This window comes from Mirounga leonina, unplaced genomic scaffold, assembly GCF_011800145.1.
Source record: "Mirounga leonina isolate KUSES-001 unplaced genomic scaffold, KU_Mleo_1.0 Mir_152, whole genome shotgun sequence".
In the NCBI taxonomy this organism is placed as follows: domain Eukaryota; kingdom Metazoa; phylum Chordata; class Mammalia; order Carnivora; family Phocidae; genus Mirounga; species Mirounga leonina.
In genome coordinates, this window is record NW_023270380.1 from 2008831 (window position 1) to 2035341 (window position 26511).

Here is a 26511-nt window from a genome sequence, read left to right on the forward strand (position 1 = left end):
TAAGTGTCTGCCTTCAACTCAGGTCATGATCCCAGGGCCCTGGGATCAAGTCCCACATCAGGCTCCTTGCTCAGCAGTGAGCCTGCTTCTCCCTCTGCCTGCCACTCCCCCTGCTCCTGCTCTCTCTCTCTGACAAATAAAAAAATAAAATCTTATAAAAAATATTTAAAAAAAAATAGAAGAGGGGCCCTATCCAATCCAGGTACTGCCGCTAACCAAGGCGGGGGGTGTGGGTGGGGGTGGAGGCTATGATCAAGCTACCTCGCGTCTTCGAGACTCAGCTGTCTCCTACGGAACATAAGAGAGACAAGCAGTATGATTTCTGCAGCTCTGAGCATTAAAATTCAATGACTGAGCCATTTTGTGACTTACCTCGGAGATATTTCACTTTCAGATACTCTGGGCTAGCCTTCTGGCCCGGGAGAGGATCATTTAGCATGACTTTAGTCTGTGCTTTTATTCCTTCATAGAACTGTCCCATGGCAACATGACTGAGCCCTTTCATGTACTGGCACACCTCATTATAGGGTTCGAGCTGCAGACACCGCTGACGCGGAAGGGGAAAATGCTCTATTAGTATCAGTACAGTCGCAGATGAGCTTTAAGTGCTTTATTCTTCAGTCTGGAGTTGGAAAGTTTTCCCCCCAGGCTAAATCGCACCAAATACATGCTCTGTAAAGTAGTCTTTAAGACATGGCAATTGTTTTCTTTCTTTTTGTTAAGGTGTAAACACTCTTCCTGGCCCTCCTCCCTATTCATCCCACTCAAGGTCACCGATCTTTCTCACTTAGGGATGCCCACCTTGAAGTTTTTCAGGGCTTCCTGCAGGCTGCCATGGTGATAAAGCATCGTTCCCCGAAGCTGCAGGGTCTGCACATGATTTTGGTTGAGCAACAGTGCCTTCTGAAAGCTCTCAGTGGCAGCTTCGAAATTGCCCAGTTCTCTAGGTATTTAACAACAGTTATGAGCACAGTGCAGAACATTTCAGTGGACACACAGAGTAAGTTAGCCTCAGATTACAGTCCCATATGTGAATCAGATAACTTGATGTGGATGTTCTTCTCTATTTTACCATTCTACAGCTCAGCTACATCCCACTTACTTTTTCTAAACTTTACCAGATTATAAGATAACCACAAAGCCCTTGAAAGTCTTTGAGGGAAAATGAATTTATTGATTTCCAAAGGCAAGTGCTTGTTCAAATCCTTTTCCCCCATTCATGAGCTTCCACCCATAAAAAACTGTGTAAATTTTAGTATTTAGATAAAACCATACTTCTTCTTTGGGAAAAAACAAAAAAACAACTATGTAGGTTACAATCATACACAGGGTCATCATTCAGAGGCTTAAAATTGTATATTTCTGTCACAGAAGTTACTTCACTTAAAATCTCGTAAATCATTTCATAATTTAAAAATTTTTTAAAAAGTATATTTTAGAGTTGTGATCATTTCAGAGTGGAAATGATTATTGCCAGCCTTCTTTTACATATTACATTTTTACAAATAATAAAAGCACCTTCAAAGTGTCCCATGTGTCAATTTTCTGTAAATAATGAATATTTTTACATAATACAACACTCACTTATATTTCTATAGCACTTTACTAATTAGTCTGGGTGCTTTCAAATCTGTTTTCAATGTATGTCCCCAACAATTCTGTGGGACAGCAAGGATAAAGGTCATCATTTAAACCCAAGACGAACTCAAAGACACTTTCTTCAAGTTAGTGTAAGAGAGTTTCTCCAACTACCACCATCAGATAAATAACCCCTTGAATTCAATCCTTCCCGAGTGAGGTGCCAACAGTTTTGAAGGGGATCTCGGTCACTGTGTCTTTTTTAACTTTCACAGAACCTTGCAAGTGAGAACCCTGAAGCTCAGGGAAGTTAAGGACACACAAGTATGAAATGGGCAATCTAGAACTAGAACCAAATCTCCTGACTCCTGAATGCTGAGCGCCTTCTTTCATGCCATGCAATCTCCTTTTCGGGTCAGAGTGTAAAAATTGTTGAAAGCCAAAAGTCAGAGTAAGCTCTATTACTGGTCAGGGTAACACATGAAGTCAGGACACCAGAGTCTAGGCACAACTTCTCACTCCTGATACAGATGCATAATAACTATATCAAAATCAATTATACTGATGATAGGGATGCAGCATAATTTTCCATCCCTTTAATCTAGGAATCTTCAAATGATCACAGTAATGTGGGAATTAACCTTACTTATCACCTAGAAAAGCACCAGTATCTATGACTCTACAGTGTATAAGGCCACTATTCAAAACAATAACCCTTGGGAGAGGGGGGAAAGATGGCGGAGGAGTAGGGGACCCTATTTCAACTGGTCCCCGGAATTGAGCTGGATATCTACCAGACCACTCTGAGCACCCACGAAACCAGCCTGAGATGTAAGAAGATCTGGATCTCTACAAACAGAATATCGCAGGCGGTTGGTTTTGAGGTACAAAGCGGAGAGCCGTGATTCCGCAGGCAGATATCAGAGGATAAACGGTGGCGGAAGGGTGCCTGGCCCTGGGGATCCTACACCGCCGGTGAGCGACAGCTTCATGCACTGCGGACAGGCACAGACTCGCAGACTGGTAGCGCCGGGGAAAGGACTCTAGGGCAGCCCCCAGACGGAAACCCGGAGCGATGGGGTTGCACGTGCGTGAACTGGGAGCGGCTGGCGGTTTTAGAAGCACAAAGGGCAGAGACGGGCCCTGACCTGGAGGCAGGACTGGGAGTGCTGCGGAGGGGCGTACAACCCAGGACGCTGCAGTTTATAGCAGCACAGACAGAAACAGAGACAGTGTGGCCTGGAGAGCTCACTGAAGAACAGACTGTGGTCTCTCTGCTCTGAGGCAGAGAGTTGGAAACGGTCTCTTCTACTCTGACTCGCGGAAGAGATGTGGAAAGCCGCCAGGGAAAGCCGCCAGGGAACAAAAGCCCCAAAGACTGATTCCCGCTGAGCCCATCCCCCACCACAGGGGCACAGGGCAACTCCGCCCAAACAGGGCTGCATGAGTAACAGCTCAGCAGGCCCCTCCCGCAGAAGACAGGCTGGTAAAACAGGAGGCCAGCAACCCTAAGGTCCCAAGAAAACAGGTGCATCTTGCTTGGGTTCTGGTCAATAATTTGGACTCTATACATTCCCTCAAACACCCATCAACAGAATGACTAGGAGGAGAAGCCCCCAAAACAGAAAAGACTCAGAGATTACTACTTATGCTGCAGATTTACAAATGGATAGATATAACCAAGATGTCGGAGATGGAATTCAGGCTAGCAATTGTGAAGGCAATGGATAGAATGGAGAAATCAATTAATGGCAACACAGAGTCTCTAAGGGCAGAAATATAAAAGGTGAACTGGCAGAACTTAAAAATGCTATCAATGTGAGGCGCCTGGGTGGCTCAGTCCGTTAGGAGTCTGCCTTCAGCTCAGGTCATGATCCCAGGGTCCTGGGATCGAGCCCCGCATTGGGCTCCCTGTTCAGCTGAGAGCCTGCTTCTCCCTCTCCCTCTGCTGCTCCCCCTGCGTGTGCTCTCTCTCTCTCTCTCCCTGTCAAATAAATAAAATCTTAAAAAAAAAAAATGCTATCAATGAGATCCAATCCAATCTAGATAATCTAACAGCTAGGGTAACTGAGGCGGAAGAGAGAATAAGCGACCTGAAAGACAATATAATAGATAAAAAGGGAAAAGAGGAGGCCAGGGAAAAACAACTCAGAATCCATGAAAATAGAATCAGAGAAATAAGTGACACCACGAAGCGTTCCAATGTCAGAATAATTGGAATCCCGGAGGGAGTGGAGAGAGAGAGAGGACTAGAAGATGTATTTGAGCAAATTGTAGCTGAGAACTTCCCTAATCCGGGGAATGAAACAAACATTCGAGTCCTAGAGGCAGAGAGGACCCCTCCCAAGATCAAGGAAAACAGGCCAACACCCCGGCATGTAATAGTAAAACTTGCAAATCTTAGAATCAAGGAAACCATCTTAAGGGCAGTTAGGGGGAAGAGATTCCTTACTTACAGAGGGAGGAACATCAGAATAACATCAGACCTATCCACAGAGACCTGGCAAGCCAGAAAGGCCTGGCAAGACATATTCAAGGTACTAAATGAGAAGAACATGCAGCCAAGAATACTTTATCCGGCAAGGCTGTCATTTAGAATGGATGGAGAGATGCAGAGCTTCCACGACCAGCAGAAACTGAAAGAATATGTGACCACTAAGCCGGCCCTGCAAGAAATATTAAGGGGGGGTTCTATAAAAGGAGAAAGACCCCAAGAGTGATCTACAACAGAAATTTACAGGGACAATCTATAAAAACATCTTCACAGGCAACATGATGACAATTAAATCATATCTTTCAATAATCACTCTCAACATGAATGGCCTAAACACTCCCATAAAATGGCACAGGGTTGCAAATTGGATAAAAAGACAGGACCCAACCATACGCTGTCTACAAGAGACTCATTTTGAACCTAAAGATACATCCAGACTGAAAGTGAAGGGATGGAGATCCATCTTCCATGCCAGCGGACCTCAAAAGAAAGCTGGGGTAGCAATTCTTATATCAGACAAATTAGATTTTAAACCAAAGTCTGTAATAAGAGACACAGAAGGACATTATATCATTCTTAAAGGGTCTATCCAACAAGAAGATCTAACAATTGTAAATATCTATGCCCCCAACACGGGAGCAGCCATCTATATAAGCCAACTGTTAACCAAAATAAAGAGTCATATTGATAACAATATGTTAATTGTAGGAGACCTCAATACTCCACTCTCAGCAATGGACAGATCATCTAAGCAGAAAATCAACAAGGAAACAAGAGCTTTGAATGGTACATTGGACCAGATGGACCTCATAGATATTTACAGAACATTCCACCCTAAAACAACAGAATACTCATTCTTCTCGAGCGCACATGGAACTTTCTCCAGAATAGACCACATACTGGGTCACAAATCAGGTCTCAACCGACCAAAAGCCTGAGATTATTCCCTGCATATTCTCAGACCACAATGCTCTAAAACTGGAACTCAATCACAAGAAAAAATTTGGCAGAAATTCAAACACTTGGAAGCTAAAGACCACTCTGCTCAAGAATGTTTGGGTCAACCAGGAAATCAAAGAAGAACTTAAACAATTCATGGAAATCAATGAGAATGAAAACGCATCGGTCCAAAACCTATGGGATACTGCAAAGGTGGTCCTAAGGGGGAAATACATAGCCATCCAAGTCTCACTCAAAAAAATAGAAAAATCCCGAATTCGCCAACTAACTCTACACCTTAAAGAACTAGAGAAAAAGCAACAAACGATGCCTAAGCCACGCATTAGAAGAGAAATAATTAAAATTAGAGCAGAAATCAATGAATTAGAAACCAGAAACACAGTAGATCAGATCAACGAAACTAGAAGTTGGTTCTTTGAAAGAATTAATAAGATCGATAAACCACTGGCCAGACTTATCCAAAAGAAAAGAGAAAGGATCCAAATTAATAAAATTATGAATGAAAGGGGAGAGATCACGACTAACACCAAGGAAATAGAAACAATTATTAGAAATTATTATCAACAACTATATGCCAATAAACTGAGCAATCTGCATGAAATGGAGGCCTTCCTGGAAACCTATAAGCTGCCAAGACTGAAACAGGAAGAAACTGACAATCTGAATAGGCCAATAACCAGTAACGAGATTGAAGCAGTGATCAAAAACCTCCCAAAAAACAAGAGTCCAGGGCCTGATGGATTCCATGGGGAATTCTACCAAACATTCAAAGAAGAAATAATACCTGTTCTACTGAAGCTGTTTCAAAAAATAGAAACAGAAGGAAAACTTCCAAACTCATTCTATGAGGCCAGCATTACCTTATTCCCCAAACCAGGCAAAGACCCCATCAAAAAGGAGAATTTCAGACCGATATCCCTGATGAATATGGATTCCAAAATCCTCAACAAAATCCTAGCTAATAGGATCCAACAATACATTAAAAGGATCATCCACCACGACCAAGTGGGATTTATGCCCGGGATGCAAGGGTGGTTCAACGTTCGCAAATCAATCAATGTGATAGAACACATTAATAAGAGGAGGGAGAAGAACCATATGGTCCTCTCAATTGATGCAGAAAAAGCATTTGACAAAATACAACATCCTTTCCTGATTAAAACTCTCCAGAGAATAGGGATAGAGGGAACATTCCTCAAGTTCATAAAATCCATCTATGAAAAACCCACAGCGAGTATCATACTCAATGGGGAAAAGCTGAGAGCCTTTCCCTTAAGATCAGGAACACGTCAAGGATGCCCACTCTCACCACTATTGTTCAACGTAGTACTAGAAGTCCTAGCAACAGCAATCAGACAACAAAAAGAAATAAAAGGTATTCAAATTGTCAGAGAAGAAGTCAAATTCTCTCTTTTCGCAGACGACATGATACTTTATGTGGAAAACCCAAAAGACTCCACCCCCAAATTACTAGAACTCATCCAGCAATTTAGTAATGTGGCAGGATACAAAATCAACGCACAGAAATCAGTTGCTTTCTTATACACTAACAACGCAACTGTAGGAAGAGAAATTAGAGAAACGATTCCATTTACAATAGCACCAAACACCGTAAGATACCTCGGAATAAACCTAACCAAAGAGGTAAAGGATCTATACTCTAGAAACTACAAAACACTCATGAAAGAAATTGAAGACACAAAAAGATGGAAAAATATTCCATGCTCATGGATCAGAAGAATAAACATTGTTAAAATGTCTATGCTACCCAGAGCAATCTGTACCTTCAATGCCATCCCAATCAAAATTCCAATGACATTTTTCAAAGTGCTGGAACAAACAATCCTAAAATTTGTATGGAATCAGAAAAGACCACGAATCGCCAAGGAAATGTTGAAAAAGAAAAACAAAGCTGGGGGCATCACGTTGCCCGATTTCAAGCTATATTACAAAGCTGTGATCACCAAGACAGCATGGTACTGGCACAAAAACAGACATATAGACCAATGGAACAGAATAGAGAACCCAGATATGGACCCTCAACTCCATGGTCAAATAATCTTTGACAAAGCAGGAAAAAACATGCAATGGAAAAAAGACAGTCTCTTCAATAAATGGTGCTGGGAAAATTGGACAGCCACATGCAGAAGAATGAAACTCGACCATTCTCTAACACCATTCACAAAGATAAACTCAAAGTGGATGAAAGACCTCCATGTGAGACAGGAATCCATCCAAATCCTAGAGGAGAACATAGGCAGTAACCTCTTTGACATCGGCCACAGCAACTTCTTTCAAGATACATCTCCAAAAGCTAGTGAAACAAAAGCAAGAATGAACTTTGGGGACCTCATCAAGATAAAAAGCTTCTGCACAGCAAAGGAAACAGTCAACAAAACAAAGAAGCAACCCACAGAATGGGAGATTTTTGCAAATTAAACTACAGATAAAGGGCTGGTATCCAAGATCTATAAAGAACTTCTCAAACTCAATACCCAGAAAACAAATAATCAAGTCAAAAAGTGGGCAGAAGATATGAACAGACACTTCTCTGAAGAAGACATACAAATGGCTAACAGACACATGAAAAAATGTTCATAATCATTAGCCATCAGGGAAATCCAAATCAAAACCACATTGAGATACCACCTTACACCAGTTAGAATGGCCAAAATGGACAGGGAAAGAAACAACAAATGTTGGAGAGGTTGTGGAGAAAGGGGAACCCTCTTACACTATTGGTGGGAATGCAAGTTGGTTCAGCCACTTTGGAAAACAGTGTGGAGGTGCCTCAAAAATTTTAAAATAGAGCTACACTATGACCCAGCAATTGCACTACGGGGTATTTACCCCAAAGACACAGATGTAGTGAAAAGAAGGGCCGTATGTACCCCAATGTTCATAGCAGCAATGTCCACAATAGCCAAACTGTGGAAAGAGCCGAGATGCCCTTCAACAGATGAATGGATAAAGAAGATGTGGTCCATATATACAATGGAATATTACTCAGCCATCAGAAAAGATGAATACCCAACTTTTACATCAACATGGATGGAACTGGAGGAGATTATGCTAAGTGGAGTAAGTCAAGCAGAGAAAGTCAATTATCATATGGTTTCACTTATTTGTGGAACATAAGGAATAATATGGAGGACATTAGGAGAAGGAAGGGAAAAATGGGGAGGGGGAATTGGAGGGAGAGATGAACCATGAGAGACTATGGACTCTGAGAAACAAACAGGGTTTTAGAGGGGCGGGGGGGATTGGTTAGCCCCATGATGGGTATTAAGGAGGGCATGTACTGCATGGAGCACTGGGTGTTATACGAAAACAATGGATCGTGGATCACCACATCAAAAACCAATGATGTATTGCATGGTGACTAACATAACATAATAAAATTGCATGTAGATGTTCAAAAAAAAAAAACAATAACCCTTGAAGAACTAACATTTTCGAGACCAATATATATGAAGCAAAGCTGTAATAAAGAGGTAATAATATGTAGCATGATATCATCTGACACATGGTTCTTTCTGTAATAAAGAGGTAATAATATATATCATGATATCATCTGACACATGATTCTTTCTATATTCCTTCTGGAATATAGCTTATAAATGCCTATGTGATTTAGAATGACAATCTCTTTTGGTTAAGGAATGTAATTTCTTTTAAAATATCACTACTATGTGAGGCTCTCTTGTCTCCCCACTGTATGCTCTCCCTCCCACCCCAACTACTATTGCTTTTCTTACCTATAGGCCTGTCCCAGACTTTTATACGCATCAATAAAATCAACTTTTTGCTTCAAGGCTTCTTTGAAGGATTCAATAGCTTCCTGAAAAAAGTATATAGAAAATTATGTCATTTGCATAACTGTTAAAATAGAGTTTCACTTAAATCACTAAAGGACTTAAAAATATATTACACATGTCTCAGAGTGATTTTTTTTAATATGAGGACTTAAAAAAAAGAGAGGTAGAGCGTATGACAAACTATGAGTCAGGAGGATTTAATTTCAACAGTAAACAAATGCACTGCTATGAATAATAACAGAGCCGTAAAAGTTTCTCCCTTTCAGAATGGGAAAACGGCTCCTCACTACCTATTTCATTTCGGCTTTGATTATTAACGATATCAGCTTCGTGTCAACATCATTTCTTTAATTAATAAAGGCCTTGCAGAATAAAAGTCAGCTTACTAGCTTGCAAAGTATAATCTTAAATGACCATAACTAGCAGCTCTTAAACTGAACCACTCAAGAGAAAAAAGCAAGCCCAGTGTGACGTTGTTCATCAAAAAAGCAACAGGGCTCCCAGACTGACTGGGAATCAGAAGGATTCCCATGATCTACAGGAAAAAGAAATAGCAAAACAAAATAAAACAGAAACCTTGAGTTGGGGGCATTTGGGGCATAGCTTCTGCCAGCAGCGGAGAAGGGGGCACAGGTGAGGAGTCCTTAGGGAACACACAGCGCACCTGGCCACTGTGGAATCCTCTGGAAACTGTTAATAAAATGTACCATTCTGCTTCACAATAAACATTCCCATCTTAAACTGTATTCAATGTACTTTCCATTATGACTTGACTATTTACTGTGATAAAAAATTATGAAGACATTTCACACATTTTCCAAGGAAAAGACGTGTCTTAAGTTAGCGGCTACGAAGTATGATCTCTAATGGCTTTAATGAGAAAGACTAAAATGTCTGTGTATTTCACACCTAATTAGATAATTCATAGCAAAAAAACTACTAAAGATGTCATATGCCTTGCACATGGTAGGCACTCAATAAATATTTAATGATTTTGTAGGCACATAATCCTAATTCTTTTCAGAAAATCATCCATTCCCTGCTTCTTGACTTTCTCTGTAGGGGGCAGCAGGGTCAGAGGAGCTGGCTTTCAAACTCTTCTAAGGCAACAATGGGGACAACCACCTGCTCTTTAAGGAGTCCCATGTTCTGTTTGGTAGAAGGATGAGAATGGATAAATTTTAATACTGCAGAAATGTTGAAGACTACTCCTCATTAGGCTTCTGGCCCTGGTATAGTCTTAATCTTTTGGGAGTACTACAACTATATTTTTAATCCAACAAACATGTATTGAGCGCCTACTATGTGCCAGGGGCAGTGTGAGGGGCAGGGGACACAAAGATGAGCAAGTCATTCTCTCTGTCCTCAAAGAACTCAGTCTAGTTAGAAAGCCAATTATTTAACCAAGTTATTAGAATACAAACTAAGAGCTATGATAGAGATACAAGTAAAAGTCTGGGGAATAAAGAGAAAGGAAGAACTAACTGAGCCTGGGACACCAGGAGATGCTTCATGGAGGAAGTGGCAACTGAGCTGGGTCTGGGAGAATGAGGAGTTTGGCAAAGAAAGAGGGCATTGTGGACAGGGGGAATGCTGGTGCGCAGAGACAGGGTGCTCAGCAGCGGTGGGGAAGGCGGGACAGCAGGAGTGCAGGTGCATGGGTGGGAGCAGGGGAGAGGGAAAAGACGGGGACCAGGCTGGTGTGGGGAGCTGGGCCAGAGGCAGAAGGGCCTCTGCCATGCTCCGCAGTCCAGGCATCACCCTGCCAGCAGTGAGGGCTGGGGGCTGTGAGCAGGTGTGGGACCTCACAAAACTGACTCTTTAGAAATGATTGCCACGAGCCACAACAGAGGAGCCAGGCTGGACAGGGGACGGAGCAGAGCCCAACCAGGAGGTGGCTACAGAGGTCCAGGCAAGAGATAATGGAAACTCAAACTGAGACAGTGTCTCTGAGGACAGAAAAGGAGGGTCAAACTCAGGAGATATTCTTAAAGGCCAATGAAGAATCTGCTGGCCGTGGATATGGGGGATGAAGGAGAAGGGAGGGAAGGAAGCTTCGAAGCTGAAGAGCCTGGGTAGAAGGTGAGAGCATGAACCAACATAAGAAAGTAGGTGGGACAGCTGCGGGGGGTGGGGGGGGGGGGGGGGGGGGGGGGAGGAGGTCAGGAGTCTAGCTGGGGCGTGGTGAGTCTGGGATGTTTGTGGACTTCTAGGGGAGATGCCCGGGAGACATCTGCTGCCCACTGCACTTACAGCATGCTGGGACGCCACAGTTCTTCAAAGTCTGATTTCTCTTCAGCTTTTAAGAGTCTTTGGTTTCAGGGTTCCTGTCTAATCACTGCACAGCTCTCTACCTCATTCTGCCAAAGAGGGGACATAGTAGAATCAAGATCTGAAGCCACTGGGAACAAAGACACTACGTTCGAATGAATCAATCTCTAAGCACATGAACTGGCTGTGAGTTTGTCCTCATAGCAAGTGGGACCATCACCATCTTTATGCCACCATCGTCCTGGCTCATGGTGGGCAGCCATCCCTTGCACTCCCCTTTATTATAACGAAGAGAACGGTCTCAAGAAACTCTCAAAGTGAAGGCTGATCAAAAAATATGTGCTCGGGATATACAATTCTTGAAATATCCTTACATCACAGGTAAAAGTTTTCACTCTGTTTTCCCTAGGGAAATCCAAAATGTCTGTTATATCTACCAGATTGGACAGTTGTGACATTTGTCACATAATATTGCCTAAATAATTTCTAATGTATTACATCATAAAGTAAATAAGCACACCACCCACTTAATTAATTTCTAAATTGCTTTTGACCCGAAGAGACCAGCTTTAGGATATAAAGATAGCTCCAGTTCACTGGTCCATTTAATACATTGTCTCTACAGTTAACAAGAGAAATAAAGATATCTAAACTAAGTTCATTAATTTAATGAAGGCATGTCACCACTGACTCAGTTTTCCAATCTGTGTAACTGGGACACCCTCTGCTCCTTCTATACTTCATGGGGATGCCGCTGGGATGAATGAGACAATACGTAAACACTCTGACCTCCTCGGACAGCGAATCTATAATGCAAAGAAAAAGTTCCCAGCTATTACACACGTTGATGCTGTATTTATGAGCACAGTGAAGAGGAGAAAGCACCAAATAATTTGGCAAGACTGGTTCACTGAGGGGCTTCTACTGCTCGTGGGATGGAAGTACTATGTCTAGGTTCTCATCACATGGATTTGGAATAAACCAAACTGAATCTCAGCCCTTGTCCAATGTGTAGTTAACATCTCTGTTACAGCTCTTTTCTGAAAAATTCTCATTTCAAAGTAACACAAAGAGCCCTCCCTGCCCACATTCCTAAACCCAGCTTTAGAGTCCACGGTGAAAGCCTCTGTTTGCATTTGTTTACTTTAAAAAGTATTTTTTAACCTCTCAGTACTGGTTGTTGGTTGTTTTTTTTTTTTTTTTTGCATTTCAAATCTTGTTCTCCTCCATGAGATATTCAAGGCATAGACTTCGAATCTAGTATTGATTCTGAATTTTCTAATTTAAGGTGACTGAGAGAAGGTGAGAGGAAGAGGGGGCAGATACAAAATAAGCTGCACTTGATCTTAGCCAAAAGGCCAAGAAGTGATGGAAAAGTCCATCTGCAGTTGCTCAAAGCACATTCTAAATACCCGCTCTCCACGCCTGCGGCTGCCGGTCTGAACCCCGGGGAGGGCGAGAAGCGTCTCTGTGCGCAGCACCTTCCACATACTCGCAGGAAGGACAGTATGAAAGGAAACCTGCAGTTCCCTCTGGGTTGGGTTTTAGTGGATGGGAGTTATCTTTTTAGAGTCCACAAAACTGAGAATAAATGAAATGTTCACATGTAACCAAATCTGTAATAACTGAGACCTGATCCGTGCTCACAGCTCCTTCACACACATTATTTTATTGAATCCTTGCAACCCCTTCAAGAGGCGAGGAACAGACTCATCTCTACGTGACAGATGGAGAAGGAGGGGCTAAAAAGCTTAAGTCACTTGGCTGGTGGTCGAGTTTGCAGGATCCAGAGCGGAAGCTCAAGCCAAGGCCTTCTGAGTCCAAATCCAAGGCTCTGTCCTGGAAATTCATTTATTCCCCCTAGTACTTAGTGACAGGCACTGCCCGTAACACTGAGGATTTATACCAGAGGCCTTTTTGAAGGTAAACTGTCCCTACGCTCCAAGAGTGTGTGCACAATCCTCGTAACTACTTTCCACAATAAAATGCATGTTCTTTCAGCCAGAGCACCCTTCCCTGCCATGCACTATTGAAACTCTTCACAGCTTTCAAAGTTCAGGTGAAGAACAACCTGTCTGGGAAGACTCTCTTGACCGCCGAGTCAGCATGAAGTGTTTTCCGCCCTGCAGAGGCTGACTCTCAGGCCGGCCGGTTTTCGACCAGACAGGGACAGGTCCTGCACTAGAGCACCTACCCTATGCGGGCCATGGGCACCGAGGACATCACCTTGAGGACCAGAGTTCCACTCTCGGCTCCCAGCCTGGTGTCTGCCCCACGGCAAGGCTGCTGCACAATAGGTCCCGAGCACACTCGGGGCCGGACCAAGGGCGGGAGGCAGGGACAGGCTGGAGGTGACACTGCCACCCCACGTCAGTTGGCTTGGACGACATCTTTCCTGTTTCCTTCAACTCCTTCCCCGCTAATAGTGGCGCCCAAGTGGCACTGCCTGTCGGAGAGCTGCCTCCAGACCTGCTCCTGCCGCCCCAGAGGCCCGATCAGGTCTCCAGCTCCGACCCCGGGGCGCTGCCAACATCTCCCCGTGGCCCTCTGCCCCTAACCTCCCCAGTCACTGGCATGTCAGAATCCACTTCCGACGTGGCAGATTCGCTCTCAGTGACACACTTTCCCCCAGATCTAGAGTTTGCAGCTCCTCTGGGCCTACAAATTAAAGTCAAGATGCTCAGCATAGCACTCTAGGCATTTCAGGGCCTCCCCTCGGCCCACTTGCCACCTCATCTCCCTTACGCTCAAACCCGACTATTTGCTACACCACAAACTGGTCGTTATCTCCATGTTCTATACCAGTGCTCATGCTTTTCTTCTCTGCCTGAAGTAGCTTGCTGCCCCCAAGCCACTCCACCTGCAAGGCCCAGGACAAGATCCACTTGCTCTCTGGAACCTTCTCTAATGCCGCAGTTTAAGTGAACCTTTCTTATCTCTGTTGCCAAAGCACTTTGTCCATGTTACTTTTTTTTAGTGTATTTACCATACGATAAATTATATGTGGAAGAAAACTTTGTAAACTGTATCCTTTCTCAGTGTCAAGTGTGAAGGATTCTTTCTCCCTCTCACTAAGCCTTTATCCTTTCTCCACCTGCGCCTTCCTCCAAGTACCTCCCGCATAGTAGGAACTCAATAAGTATGTTGACTCCAACTCCTTCCTAAAATAAACCGATCAGATGAGATGTCATTCTAAAACACGCCAAACGAAACCCCACTAAGGTCCTCCCACCCGCGAGAGAAAAGCAGAATCATGATACTGTATGCACAATACACAACACTTTCACCTTCAGAAGTCCTCTGTGAAAGAAAGTTAGACCTTTGTATAGCATAGCTATAGGCTGGTTTTTGTTCAGTTCTAAGGACTGCTGGAAGTCTTCGTGGGCTGTTGCATAGTCCTACAAAAAGGAGAGCAGGGGGAGAAAAAGTAGTGTTCATTAGACATTCAGACATTTCTTACTTCTGACTGGTCGAGGGGAAAAAAAACAACCCAATTCATTCTGTGTCCTTTTTGGCTTTAAAGGGAACATTTCATACCTATCAATATCAGCTGAATTCTTACCCTGTTTTGTTGAAGTAGTTGATTTTCTTAGGAAATTGATGGGGAAAACCCCCAAAGGTTTAATTTAAATAGACTGTCTACAAAACTACAAAAAGATTATTTGTAAAAAACAGTAGTACAGTTATAATCTGTTAGAGAAACTTGACAAATTATTTTCTGGTACTAGCATCTTATTACACTGAATACTTGTCAAATAATTATGCCATAGGTCAACCTTAAAATGTGTTATGCTGAGATTTTTTCAAACCTATTTTCTTTGGCAACAGAAAATTGTTACTAAAATAATGTAAACCCACAAAAATAACTGTGGCAACCATAAATATCATTATGATGATAAACGATAACCTTGCCAGATCCAGGTCACTTACACAGAGAACCTACAGTCTGGGAAACTGTATTTGTTCTGGTTCTGGCTCTTGGGTGTGATATCAGTTCAATAATCACATCGATAACACACACACCCATTTCCCTATGCTGACATTTGCAGAAAAAGCTGAAGTATAGTCAATGAACCAAATTTCTCTTCTCTCTCTCTCTTTCTTTTTTTCCCCCGAGTCTAGAATTAGTTACTCCTGACAGCTCAAGCAAGAAAATGTGCTCTTGGTACTTAACATTTCTCTACTGGGTTCAATTTCAGCTAAAGGAAGTGCTTTTTTAACTGTCTTGTATCACAAACATATTATTATACAGCCCCCAAACCAAATCTATCAAATAGTAGCTTTCCGAAGTAAACGGAAAAGTGAACAAAAGGGAATGTGTCCAGGCAAAAACAACTCACCTCTGATATGAAGTACAGGGTCCCCCGGTGTCTGTACAGCCGTGCTGAGGGCTGAAGCTGGATAGCTTTGGTGAGATCATTCACTGCTTCATTAATTCGTCCCAGAGGGGACAGAATCTATAAACCCAAAAATGAAATTAGGGTAGAAATCTTCCAGTGATCAACCCCAAAACTGCCAACGTTTTTGACTTTTCAATTCCACTTTACCACACTCCACTCACAAGATTACTTTCTTGGTGGACAAGGATCCCTGACCCCATATACTACATAGTGAGGCTCAAAGTCAACAGGCAAAGGGGCCGCTAGTCTTTGTCTAGCTGAGGGGGAGGCTGATGAACTATAACCACATCAATTGCTTTGTCACGGTTTCACGTTTTGGGTTACAACAGATGTTGCTTTTCTTGAAATGGGACCATTTTTTTTTCTCAACCTCTTTCAAAACAAAATTTAGTATTTCAAAGTTAATCTGAAAGATAACTTTGAACCATTAAAAATAGAGAAATTGTTGGACACAGATTAGAGTCCTCCATGGCCTTTAGCTATGTGCTCTGTGGGAGTAAGTGCTGGCTGACAATCTCTAAGATTCCAGCCCCTTTGTGTTAACTCTCAGCTCATCGGTCACGATCTACGGAGCAGAAGAACCTATGTCTGCAAGCTTGTTTGGAAAGTCCTTGTGATCCAGCAATGAGCTTGTGCAGGTGAAAATGACAACACAGAAGACAGTTCAGAATGCAAAAGTACACCAAAAGACATAAGAAAATCCAAAATGGGTATCAGTACTCATTCAATCAAGCTCAAGCATTTCACCCTGAGCAAATGTCCTGAAATTAGGGTTAATTTTGTTCTCATGATATAGGTCATTTCCATCAGGTTCTACTATGTGGTTTCCTACTCTGCAGGAACTTAAAACCAGCAAAAGAGAGAGGACTCAGGCAGGCACATCACCAGTGGCAAGAATGGCAGTTCAGAAAAAGGAAAGAAATGAATTAAGGAATATATACCTGAGAATTCAAAATGCATAGCGGTCCGGGGTTATATTTTGGAAGGAAGAACATCCCTACCTAGTTTATTAACTCCTAGGTACATAATTGAATCATCACACCCCAGCACAATAATAATGACCTGAGTAACTAAAAAAGGTTAAATTGTGTTCATTAAATATAGACTATTTCAGCAAGTATGAAAGAGAAAGATCTCTCATTAAATAATTTCTTACATATATAAATGATATGCTATAATAAGCCAGAAAAATCAGTTTGCAGTGATATTATTGCCCAATAGGGCCAAAAAAGGGGAATATTACTATACATACATACATATATATATACACATATATATTTAAGATCATCGAAAATTACTTTTTGGATTACCAATATCATTTTTGGGTACACAACTAGCTTTTTATTAGATACACAAATCTTCTAAAGCTGCTAAATAAGCCTCCTTTCTATGTACACTTAAGTTCTTGCTTTAACATAACATTTTAACATCAGAGTAATGGAGGGAAAAAGCATCAGCACCCCCTCCCCAGAGCAGATACCACCAAATTGGCCACCAAATGCTCACCCTAGATACCAACAAGGTTCTCGTGCAGTAACAAACAAATTACAATCACTTAACCCTCATGGTTGCAATCCAAAATACACAAGTGATAATGAACTGTATCATTAAATGAGAAAAATTTTTATTCAGAAACCCAAATTCCCAATAAAACATAAAATTCCCTTTAAGAAACTGAACTATAACCTTAGAGACTATAATTTTGAGAATATAAATACCACAAATACAGCTTTTAAATTACTAAAACATTTAGTGTTTTCTTTACTTCTAAGTTTTCTCCCCCCAAAAAGAGGGAGGGGGAGTCATTTTCCTTTAGTTGAACTATGAAATCCCATTATGTCAAATGATTAAAAGTTAAGTTCTCTCCAGATTGAATACATGAACAAATTCTAAACCATTTAATATGGTTAAATGAACAGTAAAATGAAATCTGGGTAGTTTACTATTATATTATGCGAACGGTAAGATGAACACGTTTCATTTAAAAACATTAAAAGGAATGCGTCTCCACACACCATTCTCCACCTTGTCCCCCAAGACATGGGCTCTGACTGGCTATAGCGGCACCTGTTCCGCGAGGCCTCCGCAGACACGCCCACACCTGCCCCTGCCAGCCTCCCCCAGAACCCCCCAGGCACGCCTTTCTGTTCCTGAAGAAGCACCTGCTCTTAGTGTCTCCTGACACAAATGTTACCTGGGATTTTCACCACGTTACCTCTGTCTCCACAAGTCCTAAGTTCCTTTAAGGACTGGTTGTGGTCACCCTTACATGATCTACGTCTCTATGTAGCTAAGTACATCTCACAGATACATAAGCGCACACACATGCACGCGCACACACACATATGCGCACACTTTTAATGGTTATAAATTTCATTTTGACCATATTGTCAGAGTTTTGCTAAAGTATGTAATATATACAGTAAACATGATATGTGATATATTTTTCAATGAACACTGACTGACAGCAGTACATGTCATAACCACATATTTTAATACTAAATATTACTATTAAACGTTAAATCAGGAGTATCACTCAGCCCACAGTTTTCTAGTAATTTCAACCATGTTTAAAGGCATTCAGTACCTATGGAGGAAAACACAATAGGTATCAGGGAGCTTTAAAATTTACAAGTAATGAGATAATAGGGAAAAAAAGTCCAGTAATGACAGAGGGAGAAAGAAAACCACACTCACTTCTGCTCGCTGTTCAAATACCTCTGGACGATCTGGTTCCAAGGTAATTACTCGGCTCAGTTCGAACAGAGCAAGCTCAGCATTCTTAATGTCCTTGAAAAGGCATTAGCTCAGTATGAGATACACTGTTACTCAAAACCAGGTTGAACAGTTTTTCTGAAAAAACTAATAATTTAGTAATGATGTAACTATGTATTTAGAAATAAATATGAACCTCGCTTCTCTACAAAAGATCTGCTGGTTTAAATAAGTTACAATTACTTAACTCACTCAAGTCTACCTGCCCATCAACAGCCCCTTAGACCTGGCTACATATCACCAGTTCCACTGATGGTAGGACATTTTCTAAATTTAACCCATTTAAATACCAAATCAATGAATTCTGAGGGATGAGTATGTGGACGGACACCAGCATGCAGAATGATGCTGGCCAGCGGCAGTGTGGGGACAGCAAGGGGCCGAGTCAGTGTCAGTCAGAACTCCTAAGCCCACAAACCTACACCTTAGCAAGTCTAGGTAAGTCCTCTTTAAAATCCGCATGTTATTCTTATATTAAAAATATGAGCATGTTATTTTTACATTAAAAATACATTAAAGATACAAGCAAATTTCATGTCGAGATATAATATTAGAGATGAGAATTAGGAAGAAGCTTCTCTCTGACCTTCACCAGGGCAACCTCTGTCATTTACTGATGCTCTCACGTAACACTGTTTCCTTCCTAACACCTCTGTCATCCCCAAATCTGAGCTTGTTCTCAGTCCTCTATGTCTCAGAAGTATATAAATAGTATATAAATTTCTCCAATAGGCCAGCACCCGATTAGTACAATTTTTTAAATTGGCAAAGACACAAAAGCGATGTTTCTCCCTTAATCATCATTTTATTTGAATATTTCTAATATACAATAAGACAACAGAAAAGTTCATGTATAATGTTCTAGACTGAAAATATGGAGATCTGAATCTTAAACTATTTCATTATTTACTATATAATCTCAGGAAAATCTTCATTTTTATACCATGGTGCCTTCATTGAGTAAAATATATTTATTATATCGGGACACCTGGGTGGCTCAGTCAGTTACATGTCTACCTTCAGCTCAGGTCATGAACCCAGGGTCCTGGGATCGAGTCCTGCATCAGGCTCCCTACTCAGCAGGGAGTCTGCTTCTCCCTCTGCCCCTCCTCCCACTTGTGCTCTCTCTTTCTCAAGTAAATAAATAAAATCTTTTTAAAAATAAAATAAATTTATTATAACCTTCCCTCTGCATTCCCCAGAGAAATAAGGGGACTAGGGCTACAACAATATACTTATCTGGGGAAAATATATGATAACAAATAAAAATAAATTTTACCAAAAAAAAAAAAAAATCCTTGGGTTCTTCTATTCAATCTTTAAAAAATTGTGAAAGAAACAAATTCTAAGTCTTACTGTGCTATGGATACCTAGACTCCGCTTTTACCAATGAATATTTCTTAGGAATTCAGTCAAGGTCTCATGCTTTCCTTGGTCTATGTCCAGCTCATCACCAAATAAAGTTTAGGCTGGCAAAGGCTGTCCTTTTGGAGTAGAAAGTGTGGTGAGACTGACTTCCAGAAGCCCTGGGTAGAGATTCCCAGTCCACCCCACTGTCCTTAGCCATGTGATCGTGAGTAAATTCTCTCCTTCCATTTTCGCATCTGGGAACTGGCGTGATACCACTGCGTGTCCATCAGAGCTCAATGAACAGGGAGTGGTTCTGTCGGAACCCTGGTCCGGGTCAGGTCATGTAGGCACTATGGCAAGCAGAGCTATTCCATACTCACATGTAGTCCCTTCTTTCCATAGGCTATCCCTCGGCCATAAATTGCACTAACCAGATCAGGCTCCTCCTAGTCAGACCAAAACAGAAACACGTCAAAAACTATAAACAAAACAAAACAAAACAATCAGTTTCTGCTTAAAGCACGTTAATGCCCCAAGTGACGAGCTCTACTTTATGCCAGCACCACACATACGTGGATACGCGCGATCCCCAACCAGAAGAGCCTGTGTTCTTGAAGCTCGTTTGCATGCGACACACAGTAAGAGTTTTGCATTACAAAAATAATAAAGAGAACCAACATAAGGGAGCCCTGTGCTAGTTTCTGTCACATGGTCATCTCATGTGAAATGCAATCCTCTCAAAAACTCTATGACCAGCAGCATCCGCGATCGTGTCTCACAGGGGGAAGTGGAGGCTCAGGGAAGTAAACGGTTAGGAGTGAAGCACTAGATAGTGCCTCTTCCTGGTTTGTTCCCCTCACAGTCATGAAATAATCTGAAAAGGGAAGAACCTCTCAGTGCCAGCCCCATCGAGCAACAAGAAATGAGTCCACTCCACAGTCTGCTGGGGTTAATGCAGTCCTTTATACTATGTGTCCGAATAGGAACCAGACCCTTTCTGCAAGCTGCCCCAGATGGACTAGATGAAGCTGCCCTTGGGCCCAAGGACGGGGGTCGGCTGCCCCACCATCACCTCCCCAAACAGGTGGTATGAATCGTCCCACCTCGTGAAGGAAATGCCTCTCCTCTACATTTAGCCTCTGCAATTTCTACCACTTCTCTGAATCCTTCCCCTACATTTAAGAAGAGAAAACAGCCTCTGGCTATATGTTTGGGGGTGAAACTCTTGACACTGCTAAAGAATCTAACAGAATGGGGCACCTGGGTGGCTCAGTCAGTTAAGCGTCTGCTTAACAGTTAAGCGTCTGCCTAACAGTTAAGGGTCTGCCTAACAGTTAAGCGTCAGCTCAGGTCGCGATCCCAGAGTCCTGGGACTGAGTCCCATATCGGGCTCCCTGCTCAGCGGAGAGTCTGCTTCATCCTCTCCCTCTGTTCCTCCCCCTGCTCGTTCTCTCTCGCATACGTGCGCAAAAATAAATAACATTTTTAAAAAAAGAGAGAGAGAGAATCTAACAGAACAGTACCAGACAAGGCATTTTATAGACTAATCTACCGTTCAGTTTCAAATCTGAGAGGGAGTCTGCCCATATTATAAGAAAAAGACACATCAACCTCAACGATGAGTGAACGAGAAAGAATAAAGGAGAAGATGCCATATACTGGAAAATAAAAGACTAAACAGAATCCAGTACACCTGTATCAAGTAGCAAACTTGAAATTGGAAAAATTCAAGTAAGCAATTCCAGATCTCTAACTTCCCTTGAAAAATCAAAACATGCGGGTGCCTGGGTGGCTCAGTCGTTAACCATCTGCCTTCAGCTCAGGTCATGATCCCAGGGTCCTAGGTCCCACATCATCGGGCTCCCTGCTCAGCGGGGAGTCTGCTTCTCCCTCTCTCTCTCCCTGCCGCTCCCCCTGCTTGTTCTCTCTCTCTCTGTCAAATAAATAAAATCTTTCTAAAAAATCAAAAAATGCAACAAAGATAAGCCTACATTTTTGCATTCTTACATGAAAAAAAAAAAAAACTAGAGCTAAGTACTGGCCACCTCTTTAGACGAGGGGTGTATATTCATCAGTTTACCGGAAGCCCACCCATCACCTCTAGGTCACGGCAATGCACTGTGCTCATTTAAGTCACTTCCCCGGCTCCACACAGTTCTGTTTGGAGTTGTGATTTATAACTTACACATGACTGGCATGAAAGGCTCCACACTATTCGCTAAATGACAAAAAGGTTAATAGAACTACAAAGGAATGGCAATTACTTTTATTTATAAAATGTAATTAAATATAAATATTTATATATAATTGTGTGGGTCAGTATGTACACAGAATAAAGCGCACCAAAATACTAACAGTAATTTTCTGTTGGGAGTGAGATTACTAGATATGTTCCCATTGTACTTACTACACTGCTGTATTCCTTTTCATGGCTTAAAATAAATGTGTATACATTTGTAGTCAGAAAAAAGATGTTTTAAGTAATATGCATTATAGAAAAGAAATTTTTAGTATAAATAAGAAACTTTATTCAAATAAGTAGTTGGAATATTTATTATAAATTATGGAAAATTTAGAAAATGAAGAAAAACACAAAAAAGAAAGTAAAGAGCACCCTATCACCCTGCCACGCGGAGATAACAGTTTAAACATTTAAATATCCTTCCTGGCTTGAAAAAAAAAAAAGGCAGAGCAAGTCATTTGGAGGGGGAGGGATACAGGTACAGAAGGAGAGGAGGAGCAGGAAAAACAGTGACCCGATGAAGAAATAAAGTGAAGACTGACTTCATGTGTTTCCATAGCCAATAGCACCTGCCAGGACACAGAAGAGTCCACAGAACAGCCCCTCATCCAGGCTGGGGCAGGGGACAGGGAGCCCGCACGGCTCTTCCCCGTGAGGACATTCTCCAGTGAGACGAACACCTATTCTGATTTGTAACATCTCCAAATAGACTACCTCAGAAGCTTTCCTCCTAAAACTGAAAAAAATAAATAAATAAATAAATTATGATGACCAAGGGGTAATTCGGAAAAAGGTGTACTTAAATAAGTAGTTCTACTGAAGTGGCATCCCCACACACCCTGTGGCCAGGGCCAGCCACCTGGGGGGGTCATCCTCATCTCCCCACCAACACGCCTACTCAGGAAATCCCAGCAGTCTCACCTCCTGAATAAATGGTCCGCCTCCCGCTTCCCCCCCACCCCGCACCGCCGGCCACCCAGTGCACCAGCCACTGCCCTGTTGGACACCTCCCCCGCTCACTTACAGTACTGCAACCAACTTAACCACGTTCCTATTCCTCCCATCTAGTCTGCAACCCACACTAACAGTTACCTAACAACAACATCTGATCATGTCACTCTGGCTGAAATTATTCCTTGGCTCTGCAACACCTCCCACAGCCCCATTCAAACACATTTTTACTCTAACCCATGGTAAAATGCACTTTACGTTCTAAGCCAGTACACACATACATACGTACATAACATGCCTGCACACACACACATATACGCATCAGAAATAAAAGTTGCACTAAGTCAACCTAGTCTTACTATTTACAATGCAACCTATTTTCCATTCTAGTGTATTTTACTTTTTTCTTCGGGTCGCCTGGGTGGCTCAGTCATTAAGCGTCTGCCTTCGGCTCGGGTCATGATCCCAAGGTCCTGGGATCGAGCCCCCCCTTGGGTTCCCTGCTCGGCGGGAAGCCTGCTTCTCCCTCTCCCACTCCCCTGCTTGTGTTCCCTCTCTTGCTGTGTCTGTCAAATAAATAAACAAAATCTTAAAAAAAAAAAAAAGTGCTAGTCTTCACTTACCAATCAATTTCAGTCCCTACTAAAAGGGTGCAACTCACAAATGGAAAAACAATGAGGTAACATCTAAATGCTTTTGTAGAAAATATTGATCATTTTCCTGCCTTACTGTTGAAGTCTCATCTCCTTCCACTTTCCACCCACAATTCATATTCCAGAAATCAGCACTACTTCAGTTCTCTAGACACAATATGCTCTCCCAAGTTCAGGGCATTGCAAATGCTAGCCCACCTGCCTGGAACGCCCACCCACTGCCTCAGCTCAAACACTACCTCTCCTCTGACTCCTTCCAGACTCCCCTGGAAAATAAATAGGCCTCGGTTCCTACTATATGTTGTATGGACATTAGTTACTCAGTCAACAAATATTTACTTAAGGCCCGCTATTAGCCGTGTCCAGTTCCATGTGCTAGAAATACTGTAGTAAGCAAAAACAAGACAGAAGGCAAGACTCTTGCCTTCTTGGAGCATAGCCAAAGAATCACAAATATAAATGTAAAGTTACATCTTCAGTAAGTGCTAAAATAGTAAATGGTGCTTCTTAGAAAATGCACAAAGATTAGACACAGTTAGGAAGGTTTCCCTGAGGAAGGAGTACCTGGGCTGAACTGTGTCAGGTGGTGAGGGAATGTCAAAGCAGCTGGTCCAGGCAGAGGAGGCCTCAAGGCAAGCAGGGGGTATAGCATCTGCTCCAAGATAAGGCTGCAGAGGTAGGCAGGGACCTTAGTAAGGATTTTAATCTTTAACTTAAAAGCAACAGCAAAGTATGTGTGTGTTTAAAGTGCACATGTATGGGGGCGCCTGGGTGGCTCAGTTGGTTAAGCGACTGCCTTCAGCTCAGGTCATGATCCTGGAGTCCCGGGATCGAGTCCCGCATCGGGCTCCCTGCTCGGCGGGGAGTCTGCTTCTCCCTCTGACCCTCCTCCCTCTCATGCTCTCCGTCTCTCATTCTCTCTCGCAAATAAATAAAATCTTAAAAAAATAAAAAAATAAAAAATAAAGTGCACATGTATGGATGCACGCCAGGAGTGCATAAGCCAGAAAACCATGGATGTGCCAGTCATCTGGCAGATAATAGTGGCTTGGCTGTGGTTTGAACAGAGCCAGGAACAGCAGAGGGACGCCAGAGGTACTTGGGAGGTATCCAGATAGAGTCGGTGCTGAAGGAAGTAGCGCACAGATGTGTGCAGCACGTGGACTCATGTCATCCCGCGGAGAGGGTGCCACCCACTGATCTGGACAACACTGGAACACGACTAGGGATCCTTTCTCAGTTATGGGTCGGGGTATGTGGAGGGATCCGGGGAGAGCATGCGGTCGAGTTGGAACCTCTTAATGGACATGATTCCATTAAAGTAATTCTCTCATTATTCATTATTCTGCATTTGCACATTTGTCACCCACGGGCACACAGTATCAAGGGAATGTCTTGTCATGTTTGGCTCTGTGGCCTCTAGCACAGTGCCTGACACCTAAGTCCTAATATATAACAGTTGTTAGTTAGCCACAAACACTGGCCATGTCCTCGGCAGCTGAGATCTCAACGCATGTTAAAGACTGTCAGATCGAGGGCGCCTGGGTGGCTCAGTTGGTTAAGTGACTGCCTTCAGCTCAGGTCATGATCCTGGAGTCCCTGGATCGAGTCCCACATCGGGCTCCCTGCTTGGCAGGGCGTCTGCTTCTCCCTCTGACCCTCCCCCTTCTCATGCTCTCTCTATCTCATTCTCTCTCTCAAATAAATAAATAAAATCTTTAAAAAAAAAAAAAAAAAAGACTGTCAGATCGAGTGCAGCTCAGCTGGGCCCGTTCTTCTCATAAGGGAAGCAAGGGGACCACCTGGGCGGAAACAGTGGGGTAGTCATTGGTAAAAAGCCAGATCCGGGGTTCTGTACGGCAAAGCTGTATGACGGATGTGCCACAGGACTGGCTTCACGTGGGCATTTACGTGTGTTTATAGCAGTAAAAAATGTTAAACCTTTAAGAAACAGCCATTCAAAACTTTGCAATAGTTAAAATATCTGAACACTGACAACTTCCAGCATTTAGTCATCATCATTTTGGCTCTGAGGATTTTATACGTGGCCCCCACTGGCAGAGATCCTACCATGGCCCTACCAGTGGCCTCCCCAGCCCTCCCTCCGGATCCCCCACGTGGTCTCATCGTGACCACAGCAGTGACTTTCCATTCTGCCAGTGACAGATAACAAGTCGTATCAATCAAGAAAAGAAATAAAATCTATTATTTAACAACGGTAATGATACATCCTTCGTGTTGTTGAAAAAAAATTCTAAAGAGGAAGAATAAATTGAATACAAAAAACCTAAATAGGTGAATCTGTAAAGGATCATTGTGGTTGTTATCTCAGTTATAATCTAGTATTAAGGGTTCCTAAATGTAAATGATGGATTTTATTACTTTTCTTGATTGATACAGCTTTATTATTTTATTTTATCCATCACCACCTGTGGATGTTAACAAGAAGTCAAAACTCTTTATAAAATGTCATAATGAATTATATTTTCAAATAAAAGCCAGTGTCTATTTCTAAAAGCAATTGGGCTCAGAATATTCATTTTTCAAAATACTTCTGAGTATATAAGTCTAATAATATTTACATTTTATCAAGTGCTCAGAATTTTAAATGATTTAAATGCAAACTAGTATTTCAATCTCCCAATATTACTTACTTTATGCAAATGCAAAATCATGGTATAATAAGACAGTTACCTTACCGGAGTCATGTACACTTAGATGTCTCAATTCCCAAGACCCTGATTTTTTACATCCAAAAATGTGTAATTTACTATCCTCGTTATACCATTTATATAGTGACTTTAAATTTTACAAATATTTATTTTTCCACCACCAAGGCTGGCTTTCTGATTAAAATTCAAAAGTCACTGAATCAAAGACTAAGTCAAAAAAGTCACCGCACGGCAATGTAATGAGGATTCAGTTCTGCCCAAGTGGCAGACCCACGTACCTAATTCCAAGAAGGATGTTTACAAATCATATGCAGAGGCAGGTTTCACATTTTGTCTGCTAACGTAAA

General features: G+C 42.2%; 1 protein-coding gene across 6 annotated transcripts in view; it reads right to left on the bottom strand.

Moving 5' to 3' along the window:
• Window positions 1-26511, bottom strand: part of TTC13 (tetratricopeptide repeat domain 13) — a 90583-nt gene that overhangs the window by 37240 nt on the left and 26832 nt on the right. For 3 of the 6 annotated variants that reach the window (XM_035008442.1, XM_035008441.1, XM_035008446.1), the window contains exons 5-11: window positions 20027-20092; window positions 18219-18311; window positions 15462-15578; window positions 14409-14519; window positions 8791-8873; window positions 802-943; window positions 373-547 (exon numbers count right to left, since the gene is read on the bottom strand). In XM_035008442.1, the coding sequence (XP_034864333.1) occupies window positions 373-547; window positions 802-943; window positions 8791-8873; window positions 14409-14519; window positions 15462-15578; window positions 18219-18311; window positions 20027-20092 (787 nt within the window). The remainder of the gene's footprint in view (window positions 1-372; window positions 548-801; window positions 944-8790; window positions 8874-14408; window positions 14520-15461; window positions 15579-18218; window positions 18312-20026; window positions 20093-26511) is intronic. The other 3 variants (XM_035008445.1, XM_035008444.1, XM_035008443.1) reach the window with 2 other exon arrangements.